The sequence below is a fragment of the Cryphonectria parasitica genome (genome assembly GCF_011745365.1).
Source record: "Cryphonectria parasitica EP155 unplaced genomic scaffold M406scaffold_1, whole genome shotgun sequence".
NCBI classification, from domain to species: Eukaryota; Fungi; Ascomycota; class Sordariomycetes; order Diaporthales; family Cryphonectriaceae; genus Cryphonectria; species Cryphonectria parasitica.
Window position 1 is genome coordinate 5444423 of NW_024468909.1, and position 17914 is coordinate 5462336.

At 51.6% G+C, this 17914-nt stretch overlaps 3 protein-coding genes and 1 non-coding gene across 4 annotated transcripts; all 4 read left to right on the forward strand.

Moving 5' to 3' along the window:
- Positions 1–5003: 5003 nt before the first annotated feature.
- M406DRAFT_67219 (uncharacterized protein) lies at positions 5004–6143 on the forward strand (the record flags this gene model as incomplete). The annotated part of the gene is made up of 2 exons (XM_040925049.1): positions 5004–5582; positions 5670–6143. 2 exons carry the CDS (start codon positions 5004–5006, stop codon positions 6141–6143), a joined length of 1053 nt encoding a protein of 350 aa, XP_040781817.1.
- A 970-nt stretch (positions 6144–7113) lies between these two features.
- On the forward strand, positions 7114–7185 carry M406DRAFT_t14. Its single transcript has one exon. It is a non-coding gene; the product is annotated as a tRNA-Glu (tRNA).
- A 4760-nt stretch (positions 7186–11945) lies between these two features.
- Positions 11946–12592, forward strand: M406DRAFT_101014 (uncharacterized protein). The gene is made up of 3 exons (XM_040914937.1): positions 11946–12064; positions 12135–12262; positions 12338–12592. The coding sequence occupies exons 1-3, from the start codon at positions 12028–12030 to the stop codon at positions 12386–12388; spliced, it is 216 nt and encodes a 71-aa protein (XP_040781818.1). The 5' UTR covers positions 11946–12027; the 3' UTR covers positions 12389–12592.
- Positions 12593–13120: 528 nt separating this feature from the next.
- M406DRAFT_285648 (Emopamil-binding protein) lies at positions 13121–14450 on the forward strand (the record flags this gene model as incomplete). Its single annotated transcript, XM_040918631.1, has 4 exons — positions 13121–13342; positions 13455–13643; positions 13770–13905; positions 13964–14450. 4 exons carry the CDS (start codon positions 13121–13123, stop codon positions 14164–14166), a joined length of 750 nt encoding a protein of 249 aa, XP_040781819.1. The 3' UTR covers positions 14167–14450.
- Positions 14451–17914: the final 3464 nt, after the last annotated feature.

Consider the following 17914-nt stretch of genomic DNA (forward strand, 5'->3'; position numbering starts at 1 on the left):
AAGAGGAAGAGAAAGAAGAGGCATATACGGGTCTCAGATGTGTGTTGCGAGTAGGTGGAAAATGTCTCATGGATATACACACGTTGACTGTTGAAGTTGGACGACGACGACGACGACGACGACGACGACGACGACCCAATATGACCTTCGTATATTTTTGTGAAGTGCTCGCGATGTAACAACCAAAGGAAAGGAAAACCGATCTAGTCCAAGGCCAAAGAAACCAGAAGAAGAAAGTAACAAATAACGAGCGAGGTGTTCGAGATTATAAAAGTGCTGCTCCACGGTCCCTCTTTCCTTCTTGGCTTGGCGAGGGGGCCCAGGATCCTGGGGTACTACGGCTAGTACGTATCGTGGTACCACAGTACTCAGGCCCGACGCTTTGTATCTGGGCACTGTACCTCGCGGTACCTCGCGCTCTTAGCAGACCAAGAGCCCATTTCGACGATCATTCCAAGATTAAGATTTCTAGATTTTCTATAGTATTCCCATCTGTTTTCTATTTACAGAAAATGGTTTGCCTCTTCGCACTCTCCCATTCTCCTCATGAGATTTTTTATTAAGCTTTTTCTTATTTCTTTCTTTTTTTTTCGTGGATTATTGGCAAGAATCAACCAACTTCGAAGCTGCATGTCGAGCGCGTGGTGAATGGTCTTGACCGCTGATGTACCACAGAGTACCTACCCCTCAAGCGTTACCATCAAAGCGGATCCGTTCCGGGGCAGAGGATGAATCGATTGGTACGCACCGTCTTTTGATGGGCCCCCCGGACCAGCGATGGACACAACAAAGCCCGCACGACCAGGAGGTAAAATCTGGGGCCAGCCAGCATAGTCCTCGTCGCGATTGCGGAGCCCTCGGCCACAGTGCATAGCATGTGGACTCTCTCAGTAAGTTTTTTTTAGGGAACACGAAATGCAGGCAATCGATCATATCATCGATGGATCGAACATTACTTGTCCATTGTCTTCTCGTCGAGATATCCATCTATTCATCCATCCATCCGGTCGGTCAGTCATATGTACAATCCATAATCCAACGTGCTTATGCGCTGTTGTAACACACCCTCGTGAGCTTTGCAACCAAGTACCTTGAGGGGCTCAATGTGCCGGAAGGGGGGGACGCCTAAGGGGCGGGCCAAATACGCACCCACCCACCAACTAAGGGTTCCCCAGGCTTCCCCAGGGCCAAGACTAGTAGGGCGAGTTTTCCAGGCCCAACGTCGACACAGAGCCGCCCTGCCAGGTCAGGGTGTCATCAGCTGGTTGATCGTCACCTGGTCAAGGAACCTGACCTCGGCGCCCTCGCTGGGTCTGACCTGGCAGGAGGATAGTCGCATCGTACATGGTACTGTACTAAAAGTATATAGCCCAGAAAGAAAGAAGGAGTGGAGATGAATGTAGCAGCTTTTTTACAGCGTTGATGAGGGCCCCAGACATGATACTCTGGCGTCAAAATTTCAAGGCATGTGATCGTGGCAAGGGGGGCGGGGGGGGCTTGATTGACCTAGTCCATCCTGTTGTGGAGGACGGACACACTCAACCTGTCCAAAGGTCACGTTGGCATTTTCCCTTTTATCTCTTATTTTGTGTGTGCGTGTGTGTGTTCTATTCTTCACTCCCTCTCCATGTCACCCGTCTTGCATTTCTACTCGTTTTGAATTATCCTCGACGATCAACCCACAACCCGACACTGTGGATTCATACGATCTGGACTGCTGTTTGGCGCGTATGCAACTTCGCGCCTCTCGGCCTCAGATCTAATGTGCCTACCTTCCAGGGGGTGAGATTACGCCTGCTTCGTGTGTCTTTATCTTATCATACATAGTACAGTCTACTCTACTTTTATTCTCTCTCGTACAGTACACTATGCCCATCTCCGATCCTACACCGTCTCTCGCCGACCGGCCTCGGCTCGCGGAGAAGACTTCATCCTGCACGCCCTTGTTCTTTTCCGCCTCTTTTCCTCTCTCACCAAATCCGAGATAATTTCGTTCATGCAGCCCTTTTGTTTTCTTTTCTTTTGGTCTGCTTTTGGGTCTTCTTTTCCCCCACATGGTGTGGGAGACAGTTTCACGTTAGCCCATCCCTCCTTTGTGTGTGGCCTCGTCAAGAGTTCGGTCAACTTCCGCCGTGCCTGCTGGCCGATTGGATTTTGGCTCCCGCGTGCCCGGGAACGCCCACCCTCAAAAACGTTCACACCCCTCCTTCTTCCAAGATCCAAGATCCTCATCCTTTTCTTAGGGGCTCCGCTCGCCCGCCCACCAGAACACACCTCCCCTCCTATACTCCCCCGCATCCATCCCAAAAAGAAAAAGAAGGATTCCCAAAAAAATTTAAGCCCACAAGTGGCCACACGAAACCCCAGAAAAACAATCATCTGGGGAAGATGATTATTCCTCCCGTCTCTTTCCGGGGTTGCGGATCCGCCCAACACACCTGTTACTATAGTACGTACTCACTTTTTGGTGACGTTTCTCACCACCTCCATTGTCGGAAGTCAAAATCCGCAACCAATCAATCTAATATGGAAGGTCATCGAGTCTGTACAACGTGGTGGCAGGTGGTAAAGAAAGAACCAAATTGAACCCTAGCTATACAACAAAATAAACCACACCCTAACCAGTCCGTTTTTGTACGTAGACGCTCAGTGCAACCAATGAGGTGGTCCAGAAAGCCGAATTGGGCAGGAGAACATTTGGTGCAGCCGTTTCTCTCTCTTTCTATTACCATCTCTCCGTTTTTGTCCAACGCAACCCTCCCGCTTATTCTGGCATCCCTCAAGGGTTCACATCGGTCTAGTTCGTTTTGTGTCTAGATGATACCAAACTGTGCCTCCACGATCATGGGGTGACATGCGTCCTGCGAGATGGGAGACTAAGCTGAACTCTGGCGTCCGTTTTATTCCCTAGAGGCGCATTGTGACACGGGCCCCCCCCTTGGTGAGGCAGAGAATTTCCCGGGAGGAACAGCTTCTGAACCTATGAACGCTGCTGCCGCCGGCATTGTCGCTGTCGTGAAAGCATCATAGAAAAGGGTTGACGTTGTGTGGGGCAAAGACTGGTGACGATCTGGGGCTGGCTGTGTGGTGGAGCGATGCCATGATCTTCATGACGTTGGGATTACAGTACTATGTATGCATCCCAATCTCCTTCCAGGATTTGTTCCCCCGCCTGGTGGGACACGACTCGACCCTCCATAACCGTGGTGCATGACGGTCCAGTTATGGGCTGCCATGGGAGAAGACGGTTCAGTCACGTGGGCGCCTGCTTCACATGTGAACTGTGGCGGAGAGAACAACACCAGCTGGCGGGTGGACCACCTAGCTCTGGCCTTGCTGCTGGAGATGTTTCCGCCCCTCGGACGAGGAGAATGGCGCTGGTTGGCCTTGTCCCAAAGCACGGTCACTCTCACTCGTCAAGTTTTGTGTGTACGGGAACACATATTCCACGCCATGTGCTATGATACGTGTTCGTGTGCCAGAGACTGCCTGCTGTCTCTCTCTACCATCTCAAGAGTCTGTATCAGCCGCTGTGCAACGTCTCAAGAATGTCGTCGGCTTCTTGCAGCGGACGGGAGGTTGTGAGCTCCGCCTCGCCGGATTTCCCGGGGCTTGCGACCCGTGTCCAGCTGGTTTTCCGGAGCTTAATACAACAAACACCTCTCTACCGCTGGCGAGGTCTAAGAAAGTCGTGGCTCTGGTGTGAAGCACTATGGCCTTTGTCACTGCGCATTCAAACAATTACTTGATCCAATTCAATGCACCACCACCACCACCACCAAGACAGTGTCAATTGAACATACCACGTGTCTCGTGGCGAAGCGAACTGATCGCGTGTTCAGAAAGCGGCCGCCAAATCCAGCTGTGTAAGACACCAACTAAGTCGAGAAAATGCCGTGATTCGGAAACGCGGTAGGTCAAGCCACAACTTCCATAGTACATTCCAATTAGTTATCTGCTTCTTGGCCGCACCCGCCAATCGCCAAGCCGCCACTACCATCCGTTTTCGTTATCACGAGGCTGGCACCGGCTTGGGCCCAGAACCGCTAAGCCTGGCTGTGTTTGGACATGCCAAAAGCTTACCGCGCGCAGGAAAAGACTCATTCTAGAATCTCTCTTCTCCCTATTATCATTTTTGATAGTTGTCTAACTACCAGAAATTGAGTGATCGTCATGAAGCGAGTAATGAACCAAATGAACAGCCTTCGAATCGAGAGGACGCTAAATGTGGCTGGCTGAAAGATTCCCACTTCCTCATGAAATTATCCTGTCTTAGTATTTCGGGGGTTACTCAGGTTGCTTGACTTGTCGAAACTAGCGAAACGCCAACTATGAACTTAAGGCCAGCTGGTTGGTGGTGAAAGGACTCCAACCCCTGGCGCATCCCGGCTTTCTGGGTCTGGACTCGTGGACTTCAGCTTGGGCTCATTCTCACTGACACGCTGTACTCCTGATATTGTAGTAGGCATGATAGAGGGTATTGAGGATCAAAATACATTCAATAGACTTTCTTCAATCAATCAAGTCAGTTTCGACACTCTGCATCGAGGCATTATAGTATAATTAAATACAGTATGGCCCCCCACAGGGAGGTGGACCACGGCGCCCAAAGACGGCACGCGTAATCGCTCATTCCTAAGGGGGTCCACTTGAGTATCAGAATGCGCCCCAGCGTCGAGACGGAAAGGAGGTCGAGACCCTTTTTTTTTTTTTTTTTTTTTTTAGGTCTCCCTCTTTTCTTAATTAATGTTTCTACTGTGTCTTTTCCTGAACCCGTAGAAGAAGAACCATGTCATGACGATCCTCTTCAAGTGTACTTAACTGTATAACAATCGGATTACCATTCTTTTCTTGGCCTGTCTCGCCTGTATGGCAGACTTATAGACGGAGAGAAACAAGGAGAGAAACAAGGAGGAAGAAATCGATCCCGAAGGGTCTCGATTCCTCTCCTGGCTTGCCGTCAGGGCAGACAAGACCGTCCCCTCCCTTCTTCCGTTGTCACGATGGCCAAGCTCGCCGGCTCCGCCCTGGTGAGCTGGAAGACCGCCGCCGCCGCAACACTACTGTGCATTTGGCTCGTCTGGAGCGTCAGTTTCCTGCGCCCACAGGCGGCAGACGGAGTCCTCTCCACGCTACCTGGGCTCGGCAAGGGCGGCGGCAGCAGCGACAGCGACAGCGACAGCGCGAGCGCGAACGCGAGCGAGCCTCAGGACAATATCGATGACGACAGCCTGCGGCCTCTCGTGCTATACACCTATGCCGAGTCCGAGAATGCGCGCGAAAATTTCGCCTTCTTCATCCGCAACGGCCTGCACGGCCGCGCCGACTTCGTCTTCATCTTCAATGGCGAGACCGACGCCTACACCATGCTGCCCGACCTGCCCAACATCCAAATCGTCCAGCGCGAAAACAAGTGCTTCGACATTGGCGCGCACGGGGAGGTGCTACGCCAGGACGACTTGTGGAAGAAATACAAGCGGTTCATTACCATGAACGCGAGCGTGCGGGGGCCTTTTGCCCCGACGTACTTTCCGAGTTGCTGGATGGACGCGTTCCTGGGCAAGATCACCGACAAGGTCAAGGTAAGGAAGGGATCCAAGTCCCCCTGAAAAGATGACTGCAGATGTGTATATGGAAGGCTGACGTGGAGACAATCGCCCCGAAACCAGCTCGTCGGCACGACCCTCAACTGCCACCCTCGAATCCACCTTCAGTCGATGCTCCTCGCGACCGATGACATCGGCATGTCCATCCTGCTCGACCCAGACCTCGCCCTCTCAGCCTCCGTCAACGACTTCTATGGCACCAGTCTGGACCCTGTAGGCTTCACGCCGTGCTTTTCCTCGCTCAAGAAGGCCGTCCACGCCGAGATTGGCATCACGACCTTGATCAAGTCCCAGGGTTACGAGGTGGACGTCGTCATGACGGCGCCCCACTCGCACGGTTCGTTCGAGGCTTTCTGCGAGGCGGCGGGCAAGCCAGACGACTTCCTGTACAAGGACAGGTACCTTGGTACCAACGTACACCCGTACGAGACGGTCTTCATGAAGGCAAACCGGGAGATCGATCCCATGTTGCTGCAGCGCCTGACGGAGTGGCACCTCGACGCGAACATGACAAGCTGGGATGCGTGTGGCCGGTGAGGCGCCTTGACCAGGAGGAGAAGACCATACCTCGAAAGAAGTCTGTCTTCCTCTCTTGCTCTCTCGACCACCCACAAGCCCCACATAAAGAAGTTCGTGGATAGCAATAGTTGGACAAGAGGAAGAGATGCCAAGCAAGAAGAGTTCAACGTCGCACCGTGGTATTTGACCGCCCGACCTTGGCGCTTCGCTTTCGACGCTTGGAGGGAACGGGCCGCAACCCGAACGCTCGCGTGCAGTGGTGCAGCGGTGCAGTGCAGGTGGCGTATCCCGAGGTTATCCTGCGATCCAGTCTCTTGGCGAAGCAACAGAGCGGCCCAAAGGAGGATCGTCATATGCAGACCATTCCAAGCTAACCAAGAAGGATTGGTCCTTATCATACAAGGGCAGAACTCTGCCATGAGACCCCCGACGACGACTTGCAAAACGTCGATCGAGTTTGGCGCAGAATGGCAGGCCCTTGGTCAAGGAGGACTGGATGGTTCAGCAGCTCTCTCTTCTTGTTGATCATATCTGGGAGGACACGGGCAATATGGGCGAGACCAACTTCTCTAAACTCATCTAAGATTTGTCAGTGCTCACTTAGTGTGTTAGGTGTTATATCCACTTAGACCTATAGAATTTATGACTAGAATCCAGAACTGAATCAGCTGTGGTCAATTCAGAGGTGGCCATTGTGAGAAGTTGACTTCGCTCATGCGTGGTTTTGAGAGAGAAATGTTTCAATAAGACCCAGTGTTTGGCATACACAATAACATAGCATGGCAGCAAATTTTCTACTGCAATTCAGATAGTTGGTCCCTCCTGCCTAGTGATGCTAATGCCCTTCTCATGCTCCTGCAAGCTGTAGACACCCCTCAGCGCCTTCTCTAACAAAAACAACAAGCGAGTAGACAAACCCCTTGAGCCCCGGTGCACATAGGAAAGACCTCCAGGACCACTTCCAATCAACACAAAGCCAGTGAACAAGTCCCATATGGTGTAGTGGTCAACATTCACGCCTCTCAAGCGTGGGCCCCGAGTTCAATTCTCGGTATGGGAAACCCATTTTTGGTGTTTTTCTATGCTCGTGTTGAATATCAATCTCCGCCCTCCCCCCCAGCTTTCCGAATTGCTATCCTTTTTACCAACGATACAAGAGGAAGGTCCTATCAGGCTTCCCTCTCTTCCCCCTCTTCCTTTTATCTGTTGCCTATTCCGCATGCTACACGTCTAGCCACACGCAAGAAAGCATTCCCTGGGTATAGCCTCTCGTTGCTCGTCGGCAGTGGAGATTTAAGAACGCCTTTAATAAGTGATGCTACTATATCGTCCCTCAGATAGTCAGGGTTTCCAACGCCATCATCCAAACTTAACTGAAGAAAGCAAAACGGAAAAGAAGGTATGAATGATTGGAGAGGAAGAAGCAAGTCAATGCATGCTTGGATCTGGCCGTAGCCCTGCAGGGCTTGAAGACATGCTACACAACGTACTATCGAAACGGCCGACGCAAGGCATGGCCTCATCAACCAGAACATGGTAACATGACGTTGTTATCTTAGACTCTGACACGCTATGCCAATGGCACGAAAGGTACTTTACTTCATCTACCAGAGCCGTTCTCAACGCATGTGGACGTTCGGTCTGGGGCAAGAAGCATTTATTAGTTTTCGTTCAACTGGTAACCTCAAGAAAGTACAATGCATGAATCCCAATCTTTTGTGATACTGATTGCTGGTGAATTGAAGTGTAGCGAGAGTACGAACATTATGCAATGGACAATGTCATAGACTACGGGGCTCTCCTGATAAGTAGCAAGAATTTCAGTTCCCGAAGCCCGAGAAGCTTACTGGACGAAGTTTATATAACTGAAGCATATCATTGTTAAGAAAGTTCAGTTCACGCTCACCTCAGAATATAACTAATGATGACAATTGTAGCGCAGATACCGATGGCTCCTTTTTGGAAGGAAAAAACAAAAGATATGGTTAAGATATCATTATCAAATATAATTCAACTTTCTAATGATGGACATTATCTCGAAAGACATGCGATTGCTTATTCTAGCGAAGCTCCCTACTCACATGCTGTCCCCTGGACCGTTCACCCTCTGCAAAGGAATGCATGTCAAGCTTGCTAGACGAGCTGATGAAGAGGCCTTCCTTCCAATCTCTCTACTCCTTTTCAGCCACACCGCAACAACCTTGCTTCCCAAGGTAATGTACGGCCGTGGTATTCGAGTTTTAGCCAGTACCTGCAGCCCTCCCTCTCAGCAGTGGTGGTGATCATCACCGTCGAAGAGCGTGGCTGGCGCAGGTGCTGATTCAGGGCGTCGTTCCCGGCCAGTGTGGACATCATGGCGTCCCTCAAAGGGCATCTGCATAGCTGGTGATCAGGAGCACTTTGGATTCTCAAGGGAACAATACATGTTTCCTTTGCTTCGTTTCGAACATGCCTTTCGTCTGCCTTGCCTTTTCTATGCCTCCCTTGCTATCCTTCTGTTCTTAGTAATTCCTCCAGGTCGATCTGAACCGAATTCTGCAACTCCGGGGGGGGGGAGAGGGGGGGGCAGCTGGTAGGGAACCTCAAGACCTATCAGGATTGGTGGCAGTTCGTCCAAAGGTAAGGCTGTTATAGAAAACATGTGCGAGTCCGACCGTTCTACGCAGCTATATAGGCCACAGCCGTTTCCAGTCAGCTGGGAGTGGCCACTGCCTTCAGCTGTCGCATAAACACACCTTGAGCTCAGAAATTCAGATTGTTGCAAGATTATCAAATCTCATGATCAAGTTGTCAACCTGTTACTCGTCGAAGCTTGGGAAAGTTAGCATGTGATCACTTCTTGGCTGCGTAAGGGAAAACAGCCCCCCTTGCCCCCGGTACACCGTTCTGAGGCCCAATATAGAGGGCTACCTGTTATCATAAGGTGTGGTGGAACGGTGAGCAATAAGCCTGTGCTAGAATGTAGATTGAAGGAGAAAGTTTGTAATTCGAAGAATATAATGCTGATATTACTGAGAATCAGGACTTCCAAAGTGCCTGACCGTCTGACCCTTCTGTTCACACTCTTATTGGAGCAAGAACACAATCCCAATTAAAAATACCATTCGACACGATTCTGGAGCGTATCCTACTTCTTTTCCTTCCTCTTTTTTTCCCTTTCCTATCATTTTATATAGCATGGATCGTACTCTGTCACCATGCTTGATACAGAATTGCCCCTGGTCTGCTTTTCACACTGAAAGTCACCTACAAAAGGAGGGCGGTATGTACTTGTCTGATGGTCCAGGTTGCTGATATGATTCTGCGCATGTTCATCATGCAATATCGGACCATCTTTTAATGAATAAACAGACCCGACATCAGGTTTGACTACAGCCTGAGCACACTTGTTCTCTTTGTGGCAGATCATCTTGAAGCCGAGCCCCCCCTCCCCTTCCACCCGCCCCCACGCACACGCTTCGCTGCCTGCCAGGGGTGGAGAGTTCACAAGGCAGCGATGAAGGTCGCCTGGTGCATCAAGGCAGGTCCTCGGGGCCGGACATTATAGGTAGCTCCATGACATGACCTACACTATTAAGATGATTGATGACCTTGTGAGTCAACGTCCTTCTATGCCACGATGTAGTATTACGGATCATGCTGCAGTCTGGTGATGTCGCTTGACCATCTGGACACAATCTATGGCTGGCTTCAATCACTTGAGGGCCAGTAAAGACCTTGGTAGCAGCCTGTCGTTTGTCGACACATGGTCTTGCATTGCCAGATTCCGGCACGCAGGAAGTGGTCAATATCCGAAGGTGGTGGGGGTCGGATTCGAGGAAGGCATGCAGGAGGGGGAGCGTTGGTGAGCCAGGTGAACGGAAAGGAGGGAAAACGGGATGCGGAGGGAGACGGCGTGGGGGATGTCGTGGCTCGCTGAACTTCGATGGTGGATGTATGTATGTATGTCGGGTGTGGCGGTTAAGGGGGCACGAGGCCATCGTCAAGACTGAGCGTCGTCTATGTCGCTTACTAGGCCGAGGTTGCCCATGCAAGGTCTCCTCTCTGTGCCCCGCGCACCATCAGGCAGCTCAGGACCACTTGCATCATCGTGTGTGCTCGGTGACACCTCGGTCCTGCCTCAGGGGAGGAGTTTGCCTTCTCGTGGAATTCCGTAAACAAGCGGATGGCCGAGGGAAGATCGGGCAGAGATTATGATGAATGCAGGCCGGAGCTTCAAAGAGTACGCCGATGGTGGTCCATACCGAGGTCCACCGTCGACTTGTTCGCCCCCTTTGGCAGCAGCACTATCCCAGCACCGCCCCAGGTGGGCCTGCCAACATATCGTCTCGTGCTTCTGCAGCGACAAGCCTCATAGGTTGGAGCGCGCCCCGTGGCTGGGCAGATGCGGCTTGTGCAGGTTTGTGCAGGCAGAGGAGGCGTCATAGCGGAGTGATCGGTCCGGACGCCACCACAACGTCGATCAGAGCAACCACACCACGATCGAGATCTGGGCTTTAGGGCGGCGAATACGCACAGATGATTTTATGGGGGTCGGTATACGGCTGTCCTGCAGGAACAAGCAAGAGTGGGCCCTATTTACGATTCTGTTACCAAAGTACACAGTAGCGCGAGATGGGGGTTTTTTCAGCTTCTCTGGTGAGACTTTCCCATGTTCCGCTGCTGTTGGCTGACGGGCCAATCCCCCGCCAGCAGCGCACCCACGTCATTGCGGGGTTATGGCAGTAACAATAGCAGCAGCCGACCTTGCCCACTCTGCCACTGTACTGGGGCGGGAGGAATGCTCCGTCAGGGATTGGAGCTGTAGCAACAGCCAATACCGTGAGAGGCCGCGATGGGCCCACTTACTCTTTGAGGCAATAATCCTTTCCACGTACCCACAACGTCATCAACTTTCTCAACGCATTCATCCACACATCTATCAAAGATACTAAGAGCAATGCCATGGGAACATATAGAGGACAAAGACAGCAGAACAAAAGCAGGAAGATTATGGGTGGAAGACCATAGGACGTTGATATCAGGCAGAACTGGTAGATTTGATAATTTGATAGGTGGCGGTTACAGATGGGCTAGCTTAGCCTGACCCGACCCGGAGGACTTCATACTGTACGAACTAGTAGTGCATAGTTTTATGCAGAACCATGTCTCTACCTTAATCTAATCAAGCTTGAGGTGAGCTGAGAACCATCGAACGAAGATGAATAGGCAACTCATTACCTTTACCACCGTAGTACATGGTAGGCTCCTAGGTACGTCATCTCACCAAGGTGACCCGCTGTTGCGCGCCTCCTCCTAAGGGGTGACATGATACCGCGGGGTTTTGTGCTCACTCGTCGGATGGAGAAATAACATTTCCCATGCCTCTCAAAGCGGCCTACGTCAGAGGTCACAAGTTCCCCGTCACTACTGCACAAAGCCCCTCCTCCAGGCCCTTCCTGTTACACATGCGGGACCTCCTTCCAGATGGTACTCCAGAAGAATCGGAAACGATGGTCTAGCCCATCCTGTTCTGTCCAATAAAGCTGGCCTCTGGGAAGTTTTGGCTCTAATCTGAAGGCGTGATGGTCCCACCGGGCATCTAAGTACTCTTTTCCATGACGTAGCCTCCTGATTCACATGATAGTCTTTCTGCTTGAGGCAAGAACAACCTGAAATGCAGGCTAGCAACACAACTGCGTATGTGTCACTAGGGAAACGAAGACTCCGAAAGCGTTGAACTGACAAGACAGGCGCTACCACTCAGCCAGGTCCCCTGCCGATCCTCTTTACTACTTAAACCTCTCGAGTCTCCCCTTCAACGTTCAACTTTCTTTTCCCATCAACAACAACTACAAATTTCACCTCAAGATCAATCAACTCAACACAAAACTTCTCACATAACCCAACCCCAACCACCACAATGGATACCATCAAGAACACCGCCAACTACGTCTCTGGTATGTCATCTTGGCTTTCGACATCTCAGATTCACATATCTGTTCATCATGACTGACTTGACCGTTACAGACAAGGCCTCTGAGCTCACCAACTCCGCTTCCAAGGAGACCAACAAGCAGGTCGCCAAGGACAGCGACGTGAGCATCACCGACCGCGCCAAGGCTGGCAAGGACTACGTTGGTGACTCGCTCGACGAGGTAAGCTTTCACAGCAGCTTGAATATCAACACTGCCTACACATAATCATATGCTAACCTACCCGCTCAACTACAGCACAAGGACAAGGCTTCTGCCGAGACCAACAAGCAGAAGGCCACCCACTAAGTGGTTTCTCACTTCGGATACCCACGATATGAGTCTGGATTTTTTGGCGTCTACGGCATGATTTCTTCCTCAGTCATCATGGCTTAGTGGAATGTCTATGGCCTGATGGCGGGTAGTTCAGTAGCGGGAGGGACATGGGATTTTCGCAGCATACCCCTAGGATAGTTTACCTAAACTCGAGAATTCAACTCCTTGAAGAAGCAAGCTTGCTGTCCTCGGAAAATGGTGATACATATTGTGGTGCAATGAGACTTGCTCACGTTGTTTGGTCAAGCTGACTTACAGCATCAGTTGTTGTCTTGATGTGGACGGGCTATTTTCATTTTGTTTTTGTTGACAAAGCCTCCCCGCTGAGACGAACCAAAACAGCCACGTCTCCACTTTGGCCTCGCGATGGGGGAATCTTTTTGACCAAATCGAGGGTCAAGACGCCCACCAAGACAAATATTTGATATATTCCATCATTACCGAAAGCAATTGTTCGAGTCAATCGAGAGGTTGTATTCAATCCTTGTACCGGTGCACGGGCCTCTGGGTTTCGGAGCTGAATCCTCCCGCTTCGGTGGACCCTTACCTTCCAGACCTCCACGACAGTGAGGTCGAGCTCGAGTTTACATTAACAGCACCATCTGAAATAGTATTATCTCGACTGACAGCGTCAAGATTCTACACCCCAACACACTACCGCCAACGGCTTTTCAGCATTTCGAAAGATTTATTTGACGCCTCGCCATGGCCTCCAACGCTGCGACCGGCTCTGGCCTACCTCCAGACCTATTCGATACGACGACCTTGGTATCTCTAGCCTCAACGGTCCTTATCCTAGCTGTGGCCTACGGAACGTCTCTGAAGGTCCTATCTCCAACGACGCCCGGCAGCTACCGGTTCCTGTTCATCTGGCACCTCTTTGACGCCGGAATCCACTTCTTCCTGGAGGGGTCCTTCCTGTATCACGTAAGTTCCAGCCCCGTTTTCCCTACCCTTTTCCTTGGAGACGCGGCGTCAAACTACCGAAATGAGATGTGTGGGAGCTGGTGCTGACCCTCTACTCGTTCTATATCGATAGTGTTTCTTCAGCTGGAAGTCCCCCGATCAGATCAGCGCCCGCGAGGCGTTGTCCGCCTACCCGACACAGCGCGGATACCTCGGACATGACGATCGGATTTGGGGCGCGCAGGCTGGCGGCGACAATCCCTTTGCCCAGTTGTGGATGGTCTATGCAAAGGCCGATAAGAGATGGGCTGGTGCGGATACTGTACGTCGTTGGCCTCCTGTCAAGAAAGACATCTGCTACGTGGATGCTATGGAGACATATTTGTGAAGAAGAAGGGACGGAATCAAATACCTCGGCGAAGGTGCTGACCGCTCGTGACAATTATAGGGTGTGATCAGCCTGGAACTTCTGACCGTGCTCGTTGTCGGGCCGCTGGCCTGCCTCGTGTGCTACGACATCGCCAAGAAGAACCCAAGGTCGAACATCATCATGACGATCATCGCGACGGCTGAGCTCTACGGAGGTAAGGGACCTTCCCTACGCTCCGTGAACAAGACTGATCTTAATCACCTCACTTTTAGGTTTCATGACGTTCTGCCCCGAGTGGCTGACAGGCAACCAGTGGCTGGACGGGAGCAACTTCGTCTACCTGTGGCTCTACCTGGTCTTCTTCAACATGCTGTGGGTGTTCATCCCGATCTACGCCATCTATGTCAGCTGGAATGCCTTCTCGGCAGCTTTCCAGGCGCAAAGTGCCAAGGCTACTGTTAAGAAATCGAAGTAAATTGTCTTTTTCTTCTTTCTTTTTTCCTCTCCCATCGGATCTGGGGGCAGTGTGAAGCCCCCGCTGCATGGAGAGAGGAGGGATGGGTTCAATTCATGGTGGATGACTGATACTTTTCGGAGTCGGGTTTGATGCATGTTATGATGGGATAGGTATTTGTGATTCAGCCGCTTTTGACCAGACTTGTACAGCGCGCATTTGAATATGTGATATGAAGCAATAGATACCATTCTCGGGGCTTTTTTTGTTCTCTTCATGGTCGACAATGTAGATCGCTTATACCGAAACGAGTTTGCCACACCAAAGGCAAATCTGCATACGTATTGGGGATCGTTCTCTCACCGAGTGCATATCGTGTCAAGTGCATTCTAGGCTGCTGGGAAGCACGTCCAAATTGGACTGGTGGAAGCTATCGCGACGCCACTCGCCGTCAACCAGCATGCCGTCCGGCTGCGCGACAAGATAGCGGTGGGTCTTGAAGAGCCAGCCAGCCGATACGCATCGTCCTCACTCGATTCTCGACACTCCCTATGGGACGATTTGATCGTGTCAATTCGTGGCGGATGTCGAAAAGCAAGGCGAGTGTATACATTTCTCCGAGGCTCTTGGCTCACCCTCCAGCAATTTCTGAGAAGGATTGTGGCTGTCTCATGTGAGTTGCACGGAGAAAGGAGAAGGGGGAGGACCGGGACTTGCGCATCCCGCGTCCTGATCATTTCATCATCCTCCCACCTCCCCGCATGCTTTCGGACAGAGAAAGCGGAAGACCAACAAGCCACTTGAAGCTTCTGATCGGGTTTGCGGCATGGGTTTCCAGCTCCTTCTTCTTATCCTGCCGGCTCATTCGGGTTGTTGCGGGTAGACCGCATATGCGGGTGAGTAGGTGGTGGGATATGCAAGGCACTGCAGCATGCAGCCAGCTTCGTTTTAACAGAGTCCCTTTTCCTTCGCAGAGGCTCTGTCGATCAGTCTGTTTGGTCGGCCGCTCATCTCGTGTCTACAACGTGGCTTACAATCGGAGGGTGCCACATCCTCATCGACGCCGCGCGAGGCTGACGAGCAGCTGTGCACAGGGAACATAGAATCTCAGTTTTGATTCTGTCATCACTGACTTCTTCTTCTTCTCCTCCTACTCCTTCGTTCTCCTTCCCAAAGGAGGCTCACATTTTCCGAGCCTCCATTTTCCCCCTCACCGTCACTACACAGACGAAGATGACAAGCGAGGCACAGGCGTCGCAGATGCGGTATCCCGGCACGGCTCAGGCGGACTACTGCTCGGAGACCGTCGCGCAACGCTAACTTCTCTCGAATAAATGACTGATACGCCCTCCGACTCCCTCTCCTTTTGCTCCTACCACGGCATTGTCGAAACATGTGTGTCGTGGAGGGCGTGACGCATGGTTTTGCCTAATCAGCATCCCACACATTCTGGAGAGGAAGGGATGATGTGCTTGGCTTGCGTGAACACCTCCGCTCCAAACGGATGCATGAATCCTTGCTGTCCTCCTCGAACACTCCGCTATTTGTGAAAAAAAGAGGCCGCCCCCCCCCCCCCTCTCGGCTGTATCTTCCGTTCGCATTATTTTCAGGGCCTCCTGTTATTCCGGACGTCAGATGCCACGAGGGAGATCCCTACCATGTCTGGCTTGTGGTTGGCCCGGCTTCCCTGAATTCATGCTTCGAGGGTCGTCCCTTGTCCTCATGCTTCTTTTTCCCCCTTCTTCTCTATCCTTCTCTCCTATCCTCTTATGCTTATGGAGTAGCCTGGCGACTTACCTCATCACGGGGCTAAGATATGTCAAAAGAACTTGGCTTTACTCCGCCACCTACTGTGTTGTCTTGGGGTAATCAATCTATCTGATACTGGCAGCGCGATGAGCTCATGGGGATCATGGTAAGCTTAGTGCGGAAATAAAGCCAAATACAACCCCATCTCCTTCACTCCCTTCGCGGGGTAGGTGTTTGAGATGTGTGCGAGTTGGTCGCGACTTGGAAGGTATATCGACATTTCATAGAGCGCTGGTTGGCACATGAAACGAAACAGCGACTGTGGTTCTATCTTATCCTTCTCTTTTACAATTCCTTGAGTAAAAGAAATGGCTAGTCATTCTTTAGAACGGAAACGTGAGATTGATCCTTGCAAAGACAAACGCGATGAAAACCTTTGAGGTGTGGAAAATGTCTCGCGAGGACGACTTAACATCTGAAGGGTTTGTTGTGCCTATATAGCTCTGTATCAAAAGCAGCAGATCAAAACTTGTCGAGGGCAGAAAGAGAGAGAGGGTTCGCAGATCACACAGCTGTGGCGTATCACGGCGGGAGGGAGAGGGGGGGGGGAGAGAGGGGGGGGGAGAGAGGGGAGGGATCTGCCTTATGGCCTGTCAAGGATCTTCTTCTCTTGATAGAACCGGACGGTGATGAGATGAAAATTGCCCTTGTGTGATTCATGAGGATAAATGCTTCCATGGTGTAAAGGTCCAGTCCCCAGTGAACGAATCTGCGCATTATGATTATGAGTGGCTGATCGCGTTGGTGCCCTCATATTTGCAAGGGCGAAGGACCACAACGCCACAGAACGTCGTGAGACTTCCCCACTGGAAGCTGGAGGCGAGATCCAGCAGCAGCGACTCTCACCAGAGTCTAGCTTCCAAATCTCCGAAGATACTCAACGGGATCGAAGGAACCGTCGAGGTGAGAAGAGGGTGTGAGGAGACCCTGCTTATGCTCTAGGCTGTGTCTAAAGAAAGAAATGGCCGATCTTCAAAAAGGACCATCACTGAAGATCTTCCATAACTTCAGACGAGGATGACTGAGAGGAGTGTAAGCGCACATGAGATGTCGAGGCCACCCCCAGGAGTTTCCATCACAGCCGTACTACTTGCGCCCCCACGAAGAGGGCCATAAGGGGTCGAAGCTAGCTATCTGTCGGAGAATTGATGAGTATGGTTGACAAGCAGATGTTGTCTGAGATAAATGAAAAGTGGCTCCTTGACCAAGATTCTTCCCCACGAGCCTCATAGTCGAGCTCGAGCTTTTAGAGAACTCTAGTTCGGCAGGATAGTGGTGGTCATAGCTCCGCAGAGAGGCAAAGTCTGGAAAGGCCCCGGGTAAACATTCCGGTATCTCGCCTCCCAAAGTCTGAGGGGGGCTCGCATGACAAGTTAGCCGTCTCGTGGGTTACGTGTTATTTCATCCAGCGTCAAGAAACGGTGGCGAAGAGTCATGCATGTTCTGACCTTGCCATACTGAGGAAGGTAGCGTGGGCTCAGTTACGAGCTGGGAGTCGAGAGCTCGGATGAAGATGCTTCCACGGCGGAAACACCAAGGGGCCTGTTCGGCGGTTTAGCCATAGTGAGCATACTTGGACTTCCCGCGCATGCACCATGAGGCATGTCAGTAGGGAAACGTAGGGCTTGGTATTTGGGAGGGAGGGGGTGGTTACCTCCTTGTCCTGGCTAAGGGTGAGTGGGAGTGGTATAGAGGCACGGAGAGGATGGAATCAGTGACGGTGGCCCATGTCCATATTTACCCCACCACCTACCTGCCTGGCAAGCGAGTAGCGAGCAGGGGAAAGATAAACATGTCTGAGGTCTGCAGGGGCGGGCCGTGGTAAATGTCCGTAGGGCGTACGGACAGGCCGGATTTCCTTGGGCGCCAGACACGTCTAGGCCTTGCAAGCTGGGACTGATCGTGATCAAGCAACATGGACCCAATATCCAGGAGCCGATGAGAAAGCCCGAGATATTTG

Coding starts and splice junctions, on each gene's coding strand:
- M406DRAFT_101014 (XM_040914937.1), top strand. CDS start 12,028: ATGGATACCATCAAGAACACCGCCAACTACGTCTCTG. Junction 12,065..12,134: donor CACCGCCAACTACGTCTCTG/GTATGTCATCTT, acceptor TGACCGTTACAG/ACAAGGCCTCTGAGCTCACC. Junction 12,263..12,337: donor TTGGTGACTCGCTCGACGAG/GTAAGCTTTCAC, acceptor GCTCAACTACAG/CACAAGGACAAGGCTTCTGC.